This window comes from Parambassis ranga, unplaced genomic scaffold (genome assembly GCF_900634625.1).
Source record: "Parambassis ranga unplaced genomic scaffold, fParRan2.1 scaffold_21_arrow_ctg1, whole genome shotgun sequence".
In the NCBI taxonomy this organism is placed as follows: domain Eukaryota; kingdom Metazoa; phylum Chordata; class Actinopteri; family Ambassidae; genus Parambassis; species Parambassis ranga.
This window is the reverse complement of record NW_021144767.1, coordinates 8,478,538-8,493,472: the sequence shown is the minus strand read 5'-3', so window position 1 is coordinate 8,493,472 and position 14,935 is coordinate 8,478,538. Positions and strand designations below refer to the sequence as shown.

General features: G+C 43.7%; 1 protein-coding gene across 1 annotated transcript; it reads right to left on the bottom strand.

Moving 5' to 3' along the window:
* Window positions 1–9,525: 9,525 nt before the first annotated feature.
* On the bottom strand, window positions 9,526–13,343 carry LOC114429906 (dihydroxyacetone phosphate acyltransferase-like; the record flags this gene model as incomplete). Its single annotated transcript, XM_028398515.1, is given in 15 exon segments — window positions 9,526–9,664; window positions 9,767–9,831; window positions 10,350–10,443; window positions 10,527–10,572; window positions 10,574–10,627; window positions 10,713–10,853; window positions 10,921–11,000; window positions 11,068–11,217; window positions 11,632–11,730; window positions 11,803–12,041; window positions 12,156–12,286; window positions 12,626–12,777; window positions 12,861–12,936; window positions 13,013–13,140; window positions 13,214–13,343. Coding segments are annotated over 15 exon segments (1,629 nt in total), but the record flags the coding sequence as incomplete, so codon positions are not given.
* Between the last annotated feature and the right edge of the window lie 1,592 nt (window positions 13,344–14,935).

The window sequence follows — 14,935 nt, the reverse complement described above, 5'->3', positions numbered from 1 at the left end:
TTGCAGGAATATTATTTCAACAATAAATAAAACTTAAAAGCAGTTTTAATAAAGAACATTAATGATGAACAAGACAACAGTGTCAATAATATAATAACTAAATACTGACTAGACTGTTGATGAAGATTCTCAGTCATCCAGGTCATCATACGTAGGGCTGTCAACCAGTCCCCCTCCGGCAGTTTCATAGTCGTTAGCCAGTCGTTAGACACACCTGGCCCAGTCAGCCAGAACATCACAGGTAACTATGGAAACATTTATTGCTATTGTTTGTAAGATTTACCCAGACCCACCCACTGAGGTCTGTAACCACATATAAACCATGTTTCCACCAAACAGTTAGAACTGATGAAGCTGCTTGGATGAGCAGCGAAACGTCTTCTAGACTCTACAAGTCCAGACGCCTTGCTTCAATCTTCTCTAGGTATGTAGAAGACTCAAAACCTGCAGTTCCCCTTTCAGCCTCTGGGGCCTGGCTCCAACAGTGAGCCCATCCCCACAGAGCTCCATGTTGTAAAGTCCAACTTTACAGTAGAAATAAACAGGTTTACAGCCTGAGCTAACCATGGAAAATAACATCTGTATTATTGAATACAGCGTGTCATTTTCACTTACATTTCATTTGTTCTTCTTTCTACGTGCACCACTTTATTTTGAGCTTTTTAAGTGAGTAGATTAGTTGCCCAGTTAGGGGACAACTACATACTTGAACACTACAGTAACACAACTTGTTCTGAAACAGCTGTTCATCTGCTATAAAAGTCATCAAAGAGCAAAGAGAAAGCAGCCAATCAGCAGCAGAAACATCTGTACTGTACCATCAGTCAGTGATGCAGCACAGTGTGATCAGACATGGAGAGATTTCTCTGGAAGGACTCTCACCTGCTGGATCAGTTCAGATGGACTTACAGACACTTTTGTCCTGCTGCTGTCTGACAGACAGGAAATGGACAAAAGCAACTCCATAAAAACCAGGACTTTAAAACAGGACACCTGATACACAACTGTGAACATCAGCAGCTCAGTGAAACAACACAGAAAATAAAATCACTGTTTCCTAAAACAAATCTGCTAACACACAACAAAGAAGATTTACATTCAGGATTTTTTAAACTGTGCAGCTCAGTGAACACAAACATCACAGAAAGTCATCCAGTCGGAGCGGTTCTGACACTCCCTGCATTTCTCACTGATCATGTGACCTGAGAGTTTGTTCAACTACAAGTAAAAAACACACTGATCTGATAAACTCAGCATAAACCAACATTTTCTATTTAAAGAGGTTTTAGACGAGTTGTTCTGAGTTTCAGAGAGGGAGCGATTGTAGAACAGACGTTTCAGTTGAACAACAATAAAGATCAATCAGTTACACTGCAGTAAAATCAATGAGGTGGTCAAACTGATCACTGATCAGATATTGACAGATTCTCACCTGCTGAGTCAGCTCTGACTTCCAGAAGTTTCCAGCTTCATGTGTGGAGCTGCTCATCTGCTGCTGTCTGTCAGGAAATGAACAAGAAGTAACTCCAGAGAAACCACGCCTTGAAAACAGGACACCTGACACAACACTGACATGAATGGGTTAACAGTGGATAGAACAGGTCTGAGTGCAGAGTCACCCAGCTGTCAGACCGGTTCTGACACTTCCTTCATATTTCACTGATCATGAGACCTGAGGGCTGATTCTAAAGAAAAACACCAGAAGTTACACAACTTGTTGTGAAGCATCAGTTACAGTGTGACTCTGACCTGTGTTGTTGTGTTGAGCAGATGGAAATGCACTGTGCTGCTTCAGACATGACTTTCATCTGTCAGCTTTGCATCACATGCTACATGACTGCAAAACACTTTGTGCACTTCTTATGTCTGTGTCTGTGTTTTTACAGCAGCAGTGACATCATGAGCAGAGCAGCTCCACCTCTGCAATGTGGCCGGAGTGATGTCAGAACCAGACTAACTGATTAAGATGGACTTTATGAATCCCTGTAGGGGATTAGCTTGTAGCAGCAGCAGCATGTAACAAAGAAATAATAAATAAATAGAATATATATACAGGTACATATACAGCTGCTCTTGAACCTTCTCTTCACTGACTTCCAGTACAATCCAGACTTCAAAATCCTCCTCCTTACTCTCAAGGCCCTTAATGATCAAGCTCTGTTACACCTGCAGGATCTAATAGTCCCATATATTCCCAATAGAACACTCAGATCTCAGAGTGCAGGTTTACTTGTAGTTCCTAGAATCCATTAAAGTAGACTGGGAGGAGCCTTAATCACCAGGAGCCCTCACTCTGGAACCAGGTGTAAATCTGGATTAAAGAGGCAGACACCACCTCCACCTTTAAGACCAGACCTACAACCTTTGTGTTTAGCAGGTGGTGCAGCTAGTCCACACTGTAGGTGTGTAGGGCTGATAATCAGAGCTGTAGACATCAGTGTTTCTCCTACCATTATATCAGCAGGGTGCCATGTCCCCCAGCAGCACCCACTGACCCTCCTTGAAGGCCCAGTTCATTTGATTGTCTTTACAGTATGTCTCTATGGCGTCAGTCCTGGAAGTAGTCTGATCTGATGAACTCAGAACAAACCGACATTTTCACAGCAGGTGTTTAAATGCTGTCAAATCATACAAACGCCACTGTGGTCATGAATGGGTTAACGGTAGATACAAGTGATGAGTGCAGTGTCATTCCAGCTGTCAGACCGGTTCTGACACTCCCTGCATTTCCTCACTGATCATGTGACCTGAGAGTTCTACAGTCTGCTGTGACTGGAACAGAAAAACACTACAGTAACACAAGTTGTTCTGAAACAGCTGTTCATCTGCTATAAAAGTCATCAAGTGTCTGAAAGACATTTCCTGATTCACTTCTACTGTCTGTCCACTAGATGGAGTTCAGCAATCAATGAGCTACAGATCAGCACAGATCGATGACTGGTCTGAATCCTTCAGATCATTTTTGCTCCATATTTAATACTGTATCATTTTCCAATAAACAAACATACTACATCTTAAACCAAGCCCAGTGGAATCTGTTGCCTGGCAACAGTCATGGAAGTCACCATGAGAGGGCGCTGCACCAGCACCAAGGTCTCCTCTTTGTGAGCATCCAGCTCCACTCACATCTCAGTAGGCTACACCCTCCTCACAGCTGCACATTGATAAGGGTGATGTATTGAAATTCTAAACACCAGTTTACAATGAGTTGATCCTGTTACAACCAAACTACATTCTCTTTATCAGGCTGACCTGGGACTAAAATGTGGCCCTGGCATTTCTGTCCATGGCGGCCCACCATGGTTATTTATAAGTTATGCATACCAGAGCATATATGTGCTGTTCAAAGATGAAATAAAGGACATTAGACTACACGGAAGAGAGTGGCCATGCTAAAAACATTCTTGTAACACTCAGAGCTTTCATCTGGGGAGAGATGGCCACAGGGCCACCATTCCCATCTTCAAGCTAAAGTGGCCGTCAAAGAAACGCTGCTAAATGTAATGTACTGTTTACACCAAGTCACCATGACAACAAGTCATAGCACGATTTGTTAAACAAAAGCAACAAAGGCAACCAGTCACCTCATCTACTGCTCCCGTACTTCTACCGGCTGACAGGAGCTATTCTGACTCCTGCTCCGGTCCCTGCTGGCTCTCGTCTCTCCTCCTCTCCCTCTGTGTTACTACTCTGCTGCTCATTAAAGCTGTGTGCACTCTGACGGCCTGTGCACTCCATGGACCTGCTTCTGCACTATGTGGGCCCTGCACCTGCGCTGCTACAGTGTGCTGGCAAACATATCTGTGGTTTGGCACTAAGCAGCCACTTGTAGGCTTTTGAGCCTTTTCCTCTCTCTTCATCAACATTTTATACTTACCTGTGACCTCATGATGTCACCTTCATAATAGAACATGATAACATAAAGCCATTGATTCCTACTGATCTATCCAGCTAATGTCCACATTAAAACTCTGCACTCAACATGTTGGAAGCATTTCTCATCATTCCTTCACAGTGAGATGAGTCTTACCTGTGCTGTTGGTTTCTGTGACGAAGCAGAGAGCAGTCAGTGTTCAGGGTGTTATACTCCATCATAGGAGGAGCTCTGTGGTCACATGACTTCCTAGAAACTCTGAACAGGTTTAAACAGACTGTTGGTTCAGCTGGGAGCCAGGTGTCAGCAGCCAACTCTCTGAAGCAGAGCCACGACCCAGCCTCTTGACAGACACAAGAAACACACAAGCTAAACACTGTCTGGACCGATTCTTTACATGACTTGGTCGCATAATGTGCTGCAAACCCTGAAGTCAAATACAGTAAATATAAGTATCAGCTGTCGCAGCCGGACTCTCTGTAACCTGCATTCCTGTCACACCTTCATGGTCCTGAGGGCAGACATGATTCAACGTGTGTCTGCTACAGTCTAACAGTGTTATTGAGAATGGTTGCTGACTGAATGAGACCATCACTGTGAGTATCATCACTGAGCAGAAGCAGCATGGATCACACACCTTACACAGTGCAGCAGGGAGGAGGTCCCTCAGGGAAATTCAGGATAGTATCATCCATCTATTTCATTACCTTGAAAACAGGACACCTGATACAACCTGACATGAATGGGTTAACAGTGGATAGAACAGGTCTGAGTGCAGAGTCACCCAGCTGTCAGACCGGTTCTGACACTTCCTTCATATTTCACTGATCATGAGACCTGAGGGCTGATTGTAAAGAAAAACACCAGAAGTACACAACTTGTTGTGAAGCATACAGTTACAGTGGTGACTCTGACCTGTGTTGTTGTGTTAGCAGATGGAAATGCACTGTCGCTGCTTCAACATGACTTTCATTCTGTCAGCTTTGGCATCACATGCTACATGACGCAAAACACTTTGTGGCACCTTCTATGTCTGTGTCTGTGTTTTTACGAGCAGCTAGTGACATCATGAGCAGAGCAGCTCCACCTCTGCAATGTGGCCGGAGATGATGTCAGAACCAGACTGACTGAAAGATTGACCATATTTTCTGGATTATAGGGCAGGCCACCTGAGCTACAAGTCCCCCTGGACTATGACTAATAGTGCACCAACCTCTTGAATTCCTCTTAACTTAAATGGTGCGGCCACTGTCGAGCACAAAAAGAGGGCTTATTCCATCTTAATGTTTCTTAAACATGCTCCTTATACTGGCTTCCAAACAGGACTTCATAAGTGGTATACACGGTCAAAGACTTATGCGTTCCACACTACCCTTTTTTACCAATACCGTACTTTTACTTTGGAAGTTTCATGTCATACAATGATTATTTTTTGCCTTCTTTTTGCCTTTAATCAGTTGATCATGATTAGCAGAATAATAACCACACAATAACATCTGTTAAGTAAATCAAAGCTGCAAACAAAGTGCAGAACTGTATAACTTGTATGAGTTATAAACTTCACATGTCAGCGATGCTCCTTGTGACAGCCACGGACTCTTTATGAATCATGTAGGTTAAATAACATAATGAAGATAATTTGATCAAGTCTGACACCTGTCTCGCATGGAGCCTAAATATGAAGAGTAAAGGTCCTTCTACAGGTGATAAAATAATTATACCAACCATACTGAAATACATATCATTATTATAAACTTGTATCATTACATTATTAGATATATTTTGAATTTGAGACAACATTTATTTCAGCTGGTGATATGACAGTTCATTCTGCTCAAACTGCATGTGTTATCACTGCACTCAGAAAGACGCCATTAATTCATGCTGCAGATTCAGTCTGAACCTTCACTTCTTTAAATCCTCTCCTGGATATTCTGGGTGTTTTGCAGTAAAGCCTCTGTCAGTGACCTCTGTCTCTGGTTCATGTTTGGGGATCTGCCTCTTCCTCCTCCCTCTGTTTCCTCTGCAGCTCGAGTCTTTGTGGCTCTGGCTGCTTTATGTTAGTGTAAATGAGTTGTGTTTCCACAGCGGCAGGTCGCTTCCTGCACCTCACAGTAGCAGTTTCTTAGGGTAGGGTTAGGGTTAGCTTCAGTTAGTACCTCAGCTGTACCTAGTAACTTATAACTTAAGTTACATGCAAATGGTCACAATGACATGCTTTCCTTACTAATGCCATGTAACCCTCTTTACATCGGAGTTTATGTTTTACTGACACTGATTGTGGTCTGACCACAAGCTGGTCTGGTCTGGTTGTTCAACAACTGTCATGTGTGGGCTGTGTAGCTGTTGGCACACCTGCCTTTCCTGAGGCCATCGCGAGATAGACAGGTGGTTAGGTCCAGGTCAGTGCCATCTAGTTGGCGCTCATATATGTAATAGAACTCTGTTCAGTTATACATTGGTAGCAGGTTCCTGGATCTTCTATTGACAACATATAACAGCAAGTAGCCCCCTAAACCTCAGAGGCCAGATTCTGCATTTTCATGGATTTTGTCAGTTTCAGGTCAAATCAGGGGATTGACCTGAAACAGGGAGCTGCAAATCTGGTTCTACATATGTGACAGAGTTCTTCAAGGGCTTTCAAAGACCACTTAGAGCCACATTGCTGACCAATTGTATGCTGAGTTATGGCCCTTAGATTTCGAGGTCAACAGGTCAAAGTAAACTTTGGCACCCTCTAACATGGTTCCAAGTTGTTCTTGAAAGCTCCTGAAGAACTCTAGCTGTCAGAACCAGATTGACCAGACCTCTTGCTTGGTACCAGAATCAGTCCAATCCTTAGAGCGACGTTTTTGATGTTTTGTCAGTTCTCTCTGAAATAAGCAATATAACAAACAAGCTGGTCCATAATCATGAATTTATACATTGGAATTGACTTCTAGTTATATGTTTTCTACACGTATAGTGTGTTTTTTTGTTAGTGTTTTCTCTTACTTGGAACATGTGAAATTTGTATGAAATTGATATATCGATCTCATCAGGCTAGTATCGAGTAATTACTGATCCTAACGTTGGTATCGATACTATCGATATTTGATCGCCCACCCCTAGTGCGGCTGCAGGGCTGCAGAGTGAGACACGCATTTCAGTAGATAGAACAGGTCTGAGTGCAGAGTCACCCAGCTGTCAGACCGTTCTGACACTTCCTTCATATTTCACTGATCATGAGACCTGAGGGCTGATTGTAAAGAAAAACACCAGAGTTACACAACTTGTTGTGAAGCATCAGTTACAGTGTGACCGACCTGTCACTGTGTTGTTGTGTTGAGTTTCTGGTTTTATTTCATTCTGGTTTCATTCAGGAATTTGCACATTTTATCAATCATCATGGTCAAATATGACAGGCTCATCATTTTAGGGGATTTTAACATTCACGTTTGTTGTCCTACTTCTTCTCCACTTGCCTCCGACTTCATTAAACTGCTACAATCTTTTCATCTGAACCAACATGTAAAATCCCCCAGCCGCAGCAAAGCTCACATTTGGATCTTGTGATCTCAAACGTGTTTGATGTAGAACAGGTATCCCTAACACCATTTCCTGTCACAGATCACAGCGCAGTTCCAAATTCCACTCCTTCCTGACCATAGACCTATCAAAAAATCCACTCTCGCCCTCTGAGCTCACTCTCTGCCCCGATTTTCTGTCAAGCTTTTATTGAAAATTGGGAATCTGAAAAGGAAAACGGCAGCACAGTTGAGGAGCTGCTTAGTAATTTAATAGCTCTTGCATTTTAGACTCCATAGCTCATAGGATTTCTTTTATGGTTTTAAGTCATCACTTAAAACTCTGGCTTTTACCTCTGTGTTTTATCACATTTATATTTATTTTACTTCATTTTATTTTATTAGTCATTAATTCTACACTTGATAGGCTGTGCACAGCACTAGGCTGACCTTGTTTTTAAAAGTGCTCTATAAATAAAGATGGATTGGATTATCTTGCTGCAGCTATTTAAATAAACAGTCACATTCATGCTAGTCATGCTAATATTACACAACCATCATGCAAAACAAGCCAAAAGTACACAGCCACGCTAGCCGTGCTAAGAGTCCATAGCCATCATGCTAGAAAGCCATGCTAGTCGTGCTAAAACTAGTTATTGTGCTACAGCTCTACAACCATACAGCTATGTGTGTGTGCGGGCTCACGGAGAGGCAAGTCTGACACCTAGAGGTGAAGATTATGACAACACACAGCTTGTACTTCAAAACACTTTATTTATATTTCACCAGTACTAAAAAACCTCCGACTTAGTTAAATGAATACAATCCAATATAGAAATCCATTACTTAAAGCTGATGTTAATGAAACACACACACACAGTGAGAAACTGATCTGCGGTTTAGACGTCCACATGTGGCTCGCTGCTTTGCTCATGGTCACCTCACAGACTGAAAGGGTTACGTAGCTACACAAATAACCACTCAGACAGGGCTTAGACTATAGAAAAGTTACCCATAATGAAACCACACATTTTCCCCTTTTAATCTCAAACCCTTCAAGATTTGTAATCTGTAATTTAATCCGGGCTTTATCCATATATCCTGGATTATCGTTTGTTCTTCTTACATTCTGTATATTTGTACATATGGCTCTAATCTAATCTAATCTGGCATAAAACACTGCAGAGGATACAATAATCCACTAGAGAAAGTGCATCATTATGTGTGTAAGCTAATGTTAGCCTCCAGGGCTCATGCTGTTGGAAACAGAATTAGCCTTTGTTAGCAACCTCTGGTGATAGCATGATATACGCGGCCCAAACGTTAGCATAATGTTGTGTAGGGTGAATGGGTGGATTAACGAAGCCAATAATTCTGTAATCTAAACCCAGATTAAGGGGCTTTCAGTCGGAGGTGATGTGTTGATGCCTTCGGAGCAGCTCGGCCTGTTTTAGAACAGCTGAGGTGGAGTTCAAGAGTAACAGGAGTGCACAGACAGGTAGCAAGCCAATAAATAAAGTCAATATGAGATTAAAAAACAACCTAATCTAGTATAATTTGGAAATGCTGATAAAACAAAGTAATCCTGAGTCTTAACAATCACTTGTGTGATTCAGTGACTGCATCGTTTCATTATGACTCGGTGACTGTAAAGCCACTTCAGTAGCTATGCTAGGTTTGAGGACAAATGTGTTCCTTTGGCAATATTGTTTGTAACTAGTAGCTATATCTCCACTGTGTAAACAAACGCTGCCCGTGCAGCTCGGACTGTTGGCAGGAGCCCTGAGGGGGGCCCTGTGGCACACCTGGAAAACCAGGGGGGCAGAACTGGCGCAGACAAAAAGAAACAAAGACCAAAGTTAAAACATGTTATGACAAACTTTCACAGAACGTAGTTAGATACACAGCAGGTGCACAGCGTGTAGCGGAAAGCCACTGATTAAAGTGCTGAAAGGGTGATAAGAGAAGCTAACGGCTAATGGAGGAGATGAAGGAACAGACTGAAAGGCTGTGTATTAAACGCCTGGATGGGGAGCGGGCGCCACTCTGAGTGGAGCTGGCACATTGAGAAGCTTTTGTTAAAAAGGCTTTTAAGAAGAAGCAGTTCTGAATCAAGGGGAAAAAATGAAAGAGGCGCCGACTCATCTCAAGATGGCGGTTGAGCTGAGGGGCTGCCTTACTGGTAAACCGTAGCTCAGTCTTCTTCTTCTTGACTCCTTGGCTGGAGAGGTCGCCGAGTGTTAGAGGCGAGCGGCGGCGGCTTTCTGAGTGGGCAGTTTTCCTCCTGGACAAACGCACAAACATGAGAGGCATTTTAAAGGCCTGCTGAGAACCCAGAGATCAGGTCAGTAATGGCGACAGCAGCTTGTTTCTTTTTTAATTTTACCCAGAGTGTCTTCCAGGGAGTTCACCATCACCTTGTTGACTTTCAGAGTGCCCTGCTCAGCTCCTCTGAAAGAGAAAGAAGCTGTTAGCATGAGAGACGCTACGTTTCCACCGCTCACTCTGACAGCTGTTTCTGTTTTGACACCAAACTCATTGTTCACAATAACAAGATAACATAATAAATCTAAATCTTAAATACCATTAATACATTCATTCAAATGTGAGTAATGTTAACTTTCTTTTTTTTTTTTAATCAATCAATCAATTTTAAAGGATCGGGGTCGTTTTTGCACTTTTAGCATAATGCAAAGCAAACAAATGTGCCAACAGTGTTTTTACAGACTTGTTTAGCTGAGGGTCACCTCACAGACTGAAAGGGTTAAGTGGCAACACAAGTTCTCAATAAACCAGACAGGGCTTAGACTATAGAAAAGTTAACCCATAATGAAACCACACATTTTTCCCTTTTAATCTCAAACAACAAGATTAGTAATCTGTAATTTAATCCATGCCTTATCCCTATCCTGGATTATCAGACAGTTCAATATGAATGCATTAAGAATTTGATAATAAAGATGGTGTACCCTTTTACTCTCCGCACGGCTCCGAGCCTCAGCAAAGCTGCCAGGCTGTTCTTCTGCAGGTCCGACGACAGCGCCTCGGCGTACCTCAGCGTGCCTGGATCACACACAGCTCACGTTGTACAGGGGGACTTGATTTACAGTCGCACAACACTGACAAAGACTTAGTGCCAGACAAACCTGTCAGCAGGTGTTTGATGATGAACTTCCTGACGGCAGGAACGAAACTGTTTGTCTGTCAGAGCCTCCGTCGCCTCTTCACACAGGAACCTGCACACAACCTGGACACACACAACTGTTGAGACTGTGGCTGTGTGCCAACAGCTCCCTCTAGTGGCCGTCTTGTATGCTACACTATGGCCTCACCTGGTATCCTTGTAAGAAGGGATCCAGGATGCTGGTGAGGAAAGCCAGCGTCCTGTGTCCTCTCTCTGTGATCAGCACCTCCTGCTGGGGGATCTGCAGAGCTCCGGTCTTCACCAGCAGGTAGCAGGCCTCCTCAAAGTCCTGGAATCACAACAGGACATGAACACGTCTCTAGTATTCATCCTGACCGGACTGAAACGTGCTCTACCTGCACTGTAGCTCCGGGACAGAGGATGAACTCGTTGGAGAACATGTTTCTCAGGAAGCTGAAGCTGTTGTAGACCTCCTCTGTAAAAAACACACGTGATTTACAGACATGTATATAGAAGCTGGAAGTGTGATGACGTCCTCTTACGTCTGTTGTTGGAGGAAGAGGTGACGATGGCCAAGGCGAGCAGCGCCGGGCGGAGGAAGACGTGGAGCGCCTGGTTCCTGTAGGAGGCGCAGGACAGCACGACCACAGCCTGGTTCAAGAGCTTCTCTTCTGGTCCCCCCTGTCCTCCTGCTGCAGGCGAATAGAATTACTGCTGCTGATGAAGATTCATTGCTGAAACACTACCAGGATTTCAGATGCACGTCTATACAAGGTGTTACGGTAGAGGGGTGTTCAGGGCAGATTTCAGTGAATTATTCATCAGCTTTGATAAAAACAACTTGAACACTGTATCAAGTCCAATTCCATGATACTATGAACAGATTTTTCTTTTTTTGTTTTCTTAGTATTTTAATGAATCTGTCAGAAAATGTCCTTTGCATTAATGATTCGACCCGTTTTTCCTGACAGATGCAACATATTAGTTATTATTATGTTATAAATGCTCTGAACAGTGTGTAATAACAAGAAGAGCGCCCGGCACACACGCTACGTGTCATTACCGTAATGTTTTTAAAAGGGAAATGAAGTTAAATGAACACAGACCTTGTTCCAACGCCAGATGGACTCGCCCCTCAGAGATGCTCACCAGACCTTGATGGAGGGAAAGACTGGACGAAACGACCTCAGAGGGAGGAGCGTGCTCTTAAAGGAGAAGGAGGATCCGTCAGCTCAACAACAAAAACGGCGTCTTCTGCATCAGTGGTGCTTCTGTACCCGGCCAGTGGAGAAAGGCTCCGCACTGACGGGACAGGTCCCTGAGCCACACGGCTTGTTCCGTCAGCTCCTCCAGGGCCGTCCCCCCTTTCTGTCCGTGGTGGTGGTTCTGGAGCAGCAGGGATGCCAGAAGGACCCACGGCTTCAGGACCATGTTCTCCTCCTGGGCCCACACCAGCCTGAAGGCCGAGTCGTTGACGAAGTGGTTGATTTCCTCGCCGGGCCTCTGCGGGATGTGTCTGGAGATGAAAAGTCAGACCATGATGAGAGGAAACATGCACTGTAGACAGACGGGGTGGAGACTGCCCCCTGTTGGTGTGGAGAGGTATTAGAGGACGCTTGATGTTTGTTACCGTGGTGTGAGGTTGAACTGGCAGCGGTTCACTCTGCCCTCAGCCAAACTTCGGACAGACACAGGCTGACCGAAGTAAACGTGGATGCTGCCGTAGTCCTCACTGAGGACCTTTCTGGCTTTAAAGAGACCCTGAAGAAAGAATAGACAACATGTGTTTGTGTTAAATAATTATTTAAACATCCTTTCACACACATACAAGTTCTTAAAGAGCCTTCAAAATCTGGTCATCAACAACGGTCTCTTAGGCCCCGTCCACACTGGAGAAAGTCAGTCCAGCTAGAGTAGGATTGAATCCAGATAGCCTTGAAGCTGGGTACGTTCAGACCTATTTTCAAATCTGGCTATCACACACACGTCCGTGCTCAATCCAGCTTAACCCGGCTTGTTTGTTGTCCTCCAAACCACTAGGTGGCGCCTCGGGGGTCTTAGATGCTCTTATATTAGAGTTTATATTACATCTGAACTCACCGATGTGGACTCTTTAGGCTTTGGTACACCCAGCAGTTCTCTGGCATAGAGGGACTCCTCCAAGATCCTCTCATAGCTGATACTGACCGGCACCAAGGTGACATCAAACACTTCCCCTTTAAGGAACGGATCCATCACTATATTTAATAGACCTGGGAAAAGACACATGAAACAGGGTGAGTGGCAGAAAATCCTTCAATATTATCAAGAAAAAACAATCATAAATTCTTTCTACCTAACTTTGGAGTCAAAGACTTGGCCGTCCGGCTTCTGGTCCCCTCTAGGAAAAACTCCACTGGTGCAAATCCAGTCTAAATAAATAAATAAATAAATGAGGAGAAGAATGATAATACAAACCAATTTCAACCAATAAAACAGCGTTCACACCTTCAGCATGGTCCTGACGTACTCGGAGAACACGGCCCAGTACAGCTTGTCTCCGCCGAACGACCTCCGGATGAAGAAAGCTCCAGACATCCTCAACATCTCTCCAACAAACCTCATCCCCATGAAGTCTGCAGGGAAACACACAGCAGCTTTACACTTCCCGTCCACACACACCCTGCTACGTTATCTTCCTCGGCTTACCCATGCCGGCGGCGATGACCGGTAGAGCCAGGTCATATGTATACAGGATGTATGACATCAGCAGGAAGTCCATGTAACTACGGTGGCTCGGTAAGAGAACTACTGGGTGTTCATGGATGGCCTGCTGGAGCTAAGAACATCCACGGAAACCCATGTTAGATATGTGTGTGTGTGAGTGTGTGTGTGTGTGTGTGTGTGTGTGTGTGTGTGTGTGTGTGTATATATATATATATGTGTGTGTGTGTGTGTGTATATGTGTGTGTGTGTGTGTGTGTGTGTGTGTATATATATATGTGTGTGTGTGTGTGTGTGAGTGTGTATATATATATATGTGTGTGTGTGTGTGTGTATGTGTGTGTGTATATATATATATGTGTGTGTGTGTGTGTGTGAGTGTGTATATATATGTATGTGTGTGTGTGTGTGTGTGTGAGTGTGTATATATATGTATGTGTGTGTGTGTGTGTGTGTATATGTGTGTGTGTGTGTATATGTGTGTGTGTGTGTGTGTGTGTATATATATATATACAGTGCCTTGCGAAAGTATTTGGCCCCCTTGAACTTTGTGACCTTTTGCCACATTTCAGGCTTCAAACATAAAGATATAAAACTGTAAGTTTTTGTGAAGAATCAACAACAAGTGGGACACAATCATGAAGTGGAACGAAATTTATTGGATATTTCAAACTTTTTTAACAAATAAAAAACAGAAAAGTTGGGCGTGCAAAATTATTCAGCCCCCTTAAGTTAATACTTTGTAGCGCCACCTTTTGCTGTGATTACAGCTGTAAGTCGCTTTGGGTATGTTTCTATCAGTCTTGCACATCGAGAAACTGGAATTTTTGCCCATTCCTCCTTGCAAAACAGCTCGAGCTCAGTGAGGTTGGATGGAGAGCGTTTGTGAACAGCAGTTTTCAGATCTTTCCACAGAATCTCGATTGGATTCAGGTCTGGACTTTGACTTGGCCATTCTAACACCTGGATATGTTTATTTGTGAACCATTCCATTGTAGATTTTGCTTTATGTTTTGGATCATTGTCTTGTTGGAAGACAAATCTCCATCCCAGTCTCAGGTCTTTTGCAGACTCCATCAGGTTTTCTTCCAGAATGGTCCTGTATTTGGCTCCATCCATCTTCCCATCAATTTTAACCATCTTCCCTGTCCCTGCTGAAGAAAAGCAGGCCCAAACCATGATGCTGCCACCGCCATGTTTGACAGTGGGGATGGTGTGTTGAGGGTGATGAGCTGTGTTGCTTTTACGCCAAACATAACGTTTTGCATTGTTGCCAAAAAGTTCGATTTTGGTTTCATCTGACCAGAGCACCTTTTTCCACATATTTGGTGTGTCTCCCAGGTGGCTTGTGGCAAACTTTAAACGACACTTTTTATGGATATCTTTAAGAAATGGCTTTCTTCTTGCCACTCTTCCATAAAGGCCAGATTTGTGCAGTACACGACTGATTGTTGTCCTATGGACAGAGTCTCCCACCTCAGCTGTGGATCTCTGCAGTTCATCCAGAGTGATCATGGGCCTCTTGGCTGCATCTCTGATCAGTCTTCTCCTTGTATGAGCTGAAAGTTTAGTGGGACGGCCAGGTCTTGGTAGATTTGCAGTGGTCTGATACTCCTTCCATTTCAATATTATCGCTTGCACAGTGCTCCTTGGGATGTTTAAAGCTTGGGAAATCTTTTTGTATCCAAATCCAGCTTTAAACTTCTC